Genomic DNA, 4372 nt, shown 5'->3' on the forward strand with positions numbered 1-4372 from the left:
AGTTCAGCGCGCGCATTCCAGCAGATCTCTCATCTGCTCCACAAATTCGTGAATCTCGTTCAAGCGGGCTCTGTGACGGTTCTGCTCCTCTTTCAAAATCCCCGCAGAGCGCTCGTTGAGATGTTTCTCCTCGCTGCTAATGTACATTTGCTCAAGCTCTTCCAAACGCTTTCGCCGCACTTCAAACCAGTCCCCTAGAATTTTTTGGTACTCCTCCTTGTTGTCAATAATTGCGATGATGCTCTCGTCTTGCCTCACAGTGTGGTACGTCTCTGTCTGGTGTTCCTGCTTCTGTCGCTGATCAAAGAGTCCATCGAACACTTGTCGAAGTCCAACCTGAAAGTCTGCTTCCATTTTGAGAAAGCCCTCGAACGCAGTCTGAAGTACAACATCCACGCTATCGCCTTTCCACTTCGCAATCGTCGCAGCATCGAGGGATTCCAGCACGTCGTACTGGTCCGCCTCCTTCTCCAACAGCTGGTGTCGCACCTCAGTGAGGCGTCTCTCCAGGCCGGCAACAATGTCGGGCGCCACCGGATCGATTTCGCCCATACGACCCCACATGCTGCGAGGTATGTACGCCTTGAGTTCCTTCTCGAACTGTTTTATGAGTGCCTTACACGCTTCCGCATTATTGTGCTTGTAGCGCGTGGCAGCCACTTCAAAGGCGCGCTCGTCTTCATCGCGTCGCGCCCGTATTGCTTTCATTGCCTCAGAGAGCTCCTTGGCCCGTTCCATGAACTCTGTCTGGAACTTCTCCGTCAAGTCTTTGGACGGCGCCGCAAGGACGTCACTGCGCAAGATCTCCGCGAAGCTCCGACCATCCGACTCCAGAAGGAAGAGATCGTCATACAGCTTCGTCTCATCTGGGCAGTTGAACCGCTCGTAATCCTTCCTTGCCTTTTCTGTCTCCTGTTGGGCCTTTGCCTCGGCAGCTTTACGCTCATCTTCCTCATCAATAGGCATTAAATTCTCCCGTTGCTCTTCCCGGGCTTTTAGCACTTCATCCGGTTGCACAAAGCAGCCATCAAGGAACTGCAACTTGGGCACAAACGCAAGAAGGCGAACCCTATAGTGTGGTTGTTTTTCTACACGATTTCCCCTCAACGTGAGGATGCGAAGGCTTTCAATGCGGTGTAGATAACGGGCTGTATCCTCTAAGGATTCAATGCAGTTGTTCCCTATGCTCAGCGAGGTAAGCTTCGTCAATGTGTCTATACCTTGAACCACAGCAATACTGTTCGAGAATAGGGAAAGTGTTTCCAGTTCTAAAAGTTCCCCCAAGCCACACATCTCGGTGATCTGATTGAAACTGAGGTCGAGCCACTGGAGTTTCTTCAAATGGCTCAAGTTACTGATCGCCGAGATTTTGTTGTTGTCAAGCGCTAGCTTCGTTAGGTTGCCAAGACCAACAAGGTTTTCGATTTTTCCAATGCGCCGGTATGATGCGAGGATTGTTGCAACTTTATGCAACTCCATCGTCTCCATCGCAGCCTTTGACCGCTGCTGCCGCTGATTTTCCTCTCGTGCGCCTACGAAACGGAGACGCTCCTCGTCCGTAGTGCAGGCAGGAGCAAGATAAATACATTCCCGAATGAGATTCTCATTTATTACCGTCTCTTGCGGTTGCTTCATCAAGGTGTGGATCGTGTACCCCTTCGACATCCTTGTGTCGCCTTGTCGTGTGGGCGGGAAGACAGTTGATGGTAGGTGCAATTACCCCCCGCCCCGAAACACACGCAAGCACGCGAAGACAAAAAAACAAAAAACAAAAATAGGCTAAGAAACCAAAAAAAGCATTAATATGTTGAAGCAGATATATGCATTTTTTTTTTTTTGATTCCATGCAGAAGAAATCATCCTTAAACACAGCGTTCACTGCAGATATTTGTTTTCTTCTTTTCCTCGATGATTTGACTGTGACTCAATCTATTGACAACATAAAAAAAAAAATATATATTTTCATAAATATATATATACTGCAAGTTTTTTTGGGGGATTACTTTAAGCTTTTGGTAATAAAGTTATTTTTCTTATCCTCCAGTTGCTTTCTGTAAAAAGAGTTCCACGTTCATCCAGTTAGTCGTAAGAGACTCCAATGACATTACCAATGCAACTGGCACTCCGTGATCCATTGTGGCTTCCCAGCCAAAGGGGTGTCTTCCAACTCTGAAGGAGTGTTACTAGCTGTGACGTCGCACAGGTCGGACATATTGCTGCTTACCCTTTGGAAGGACTTAGCCGTTATGATGGAGTTACAGACAAGTCGGTACTCTGTAGGTGATACCTCCGCCCTAAAATCAATCAAGTCGGCCAAGAAGCGAAGTTCCATCATGTTCAGGTAGCGGTTACTTACACCTCCAGCGTGCGCGTAGTAACTCATCGAAAAGTACAAGTCGTCTCTTGTTTTCGCTGCGATAACTACGGCGGTAAGGAGTACGCGGTGGATATTGCCCGAGTGCAACGGGAACCTGCGGAAGAATAGTCGTCGAATATATGCCAAGGCAAATATATATGCTTCGGGTGAACACTGTATGTACGTTACAAGGCGATGCGTGTACTTCTCCAACGATATATTGGGTACAAAATCTCCAGAAAAAATTTTGAAGGATGGAAAGGATTCAGTGGGTGATGCAACCTCCAATTCGGTCGGCTCCTCTCTCATTTCAGACTGTACTTTCATGAGGTGCTGAACATACACGGTGATAATATCAGCCATCCGCACCTGAGCAGGTGTCTGTGATTTAGTCCGTGTCGGCATACCTCTCCCTACTGAGCAGAGACATAAGAAGCGCAGTGCTTAGGTGAGGAATCAGGTTTGTAAAGGCAGAAATAATTCAAGAATCACAATGCTTTAAAGCACTCTTATGTTTACTCACGCCTTGTCATTGTAAAAGGTAAAATACGCCTACTACTCATCGATTAATTGCCCAATTAGCCACAAACTTGCCTCGGAAACATCAGTCCCCCCAGGTTCGTATCACCATCCTTCTGTCAAGCAAAGCATCGCCAAGATGGAGAGAGATATCCCCCCCCCCNCCCCCAACACACACACACACACACGCACATCCCAACATCACCACCAACCATCAGCACCACTAATCCACAATCACACACTCTTCCCTCCTGGAACAAAAGGTGCAGCCCCAACATTCGTTCCAGGACGCGGCGATGGATTTTGTGGGACTACATTTTTTGGTGGCTGCATTTGGTGAAGTTCCTGGGTCGGAGCCGGTTTGTATGCTCCACCAGATTGATGCTGCAATGTGGTATGGTGGGGAGCCTGTGGATGCATTTGATAGAACTGATATGGCATGCGATATGCCTGTGGCATGGCTACCATTGCACCCTGAGACATAAACGGTATTGGCAGACTGAGGAACTGAAAAGGCTGCATAGCCATCCCAGGGGAATGCTGCGGTGCCACTGTCCATCCTGCAGAGCCTAGGCCGATGCCTGGTGGGTATGCGATTTGCGGCGGTGATGTCAAAACAGTCGGAGGTGCCGGGGTTTGAAACATCACCTCATTCACTGCGCTTGTTGCAGTAAATGGTGGGGGGGCCTCGGTTACCGTCGCTGTTGATTCCGTCGTATTACCTTCGTTCTTCTTGGCATCCTCCATGAAACTTGAAAGTTTGAGGCTAGAAAATATATCGTTTTTCTCCTTTTCTTTCGACGTGAAGGAGTCAATATCGTAGGAGGAGCCAACATCGCCCCATACCGGGTCATGAAAAAGCGCGACGGTCTGAACAGTGTTCTGTTGTGCTTGCAATGACGAAGTTATATTTCTTTCTCCCGGCAAATTGACGCCTTGAACAAACTCAACATCCATTGCCTTGGCGGGTGTTGGCTCTGGAAACGATGGTGCTCTTGTCTCTGGCTCAGTATTTGGGTTTCCGCCACCTCTGTATGGTTGAGTTGGAAGCGCAGGAGAGGCACTCGAACACGTATTGTGGTTTTCAGAGCGGCGCTGAATGAGAGCCAAAATCGCACCTAGGGGCTCTTGATTAATTGGCTCTGGGGCCTTTTCACTACTGCTACTGACACTTTCTGCTCGAAGGCTGTCTTCCTCAGGAGTCTGTGGCGCCTCGTCCCCACGGAAAGCAGATTTGGGAACCCACAGTTGCTCAGTAACGTCACGAAGATTGACGACAGAAATGTCGTTTTTTGTGGTCCACACGTGCACAGAGGGATTAAGCCAGGATGGTTGCTCCTTCCGACGGGTATGCTCCATTTTTGCTGCTGTCTTTATGTCTTCAAAAAGCACTTAGTGGTAGACGAAAGAAAGAAAGAAGAGAGTGTTTGTGGAATCTCAATTTTTGCTTGTAATTTATTGCCCAGTAAAATATTCATAGGTTTTTTTTTTTATTTT

The 4372-nt window shown here is 48.1% G+C and overlaps 3 protein-coding genes across 3 annotated transcripts; all 3 read right to left on the reverse strand.

Moving 5' to 3' along the window:
* Window positions 1–3: 3 nt before the first annotated feature.
* DQ04_00061000 (putative leucine-rich repeat protein) lies at window positions 4–1665 on the reverse strand (the record flags this gene model as incomplete). The annotated part of the gene is made up of 1 exon (XM_009307990.1): window positions 4–1665. The coding sequence occupies one exon, from the start codon at window positions 1663–1665 to the stop codon at window positions 4–6; it is 1662 nt and encodes a 553-aa protein (XP_009306265.1).
* A 439-nt stretch (window positions 1666–2104) lies between these two features.
* On the reverse strand, window positions 2105–2719 carry DQ04_00061010 (cyclin; the record flags this gene model as incomplete). The annotated part of the gene is made up of 1 exon (XM_009307991.1): window positions 2105–2719. The coding sequence occupies one exon, from the start codon at window positions 2717–2719 to the stop codon at window positions 2105–2107; it is 615 nt and encodes a 204-aa protein (XP_009306266.1).
* A 390-nt stretch (window positions 2720–3109) lies between these two features.
* DQ04_00061020 (hypothetical protein) lies at window positions 3110–4234 on the reverse strand (the record flags this gene model as incomplete). Its single annotated transcript, XM_009307992.1, has 1 exon — window positions 3110–4234. One exon carries the CDS (start codon window positions 4232–4234, stop codon window positions 3110–3112), a length of 1125 nt encoding a protein of 374 aa, XP_009306267.1.
* Between the last annotated feature and the right edge of the window lie 138 nt (window positions 4235–4372).

The sequence above is a fragment of the Trypanosoma grayi genome (assembly GCF_000691245.1).
Source record: "Trypanosoma grayi strain ANR4 Tgr_6_V1, whole genome shotgun sequence".
Lineage (NCBI taxonomy): Eukaryota > Euglenozoa > Kinetoplastea > Trypanosomatida > Trypanosomatidae > Trypanosoma > Trypanosoma grayi.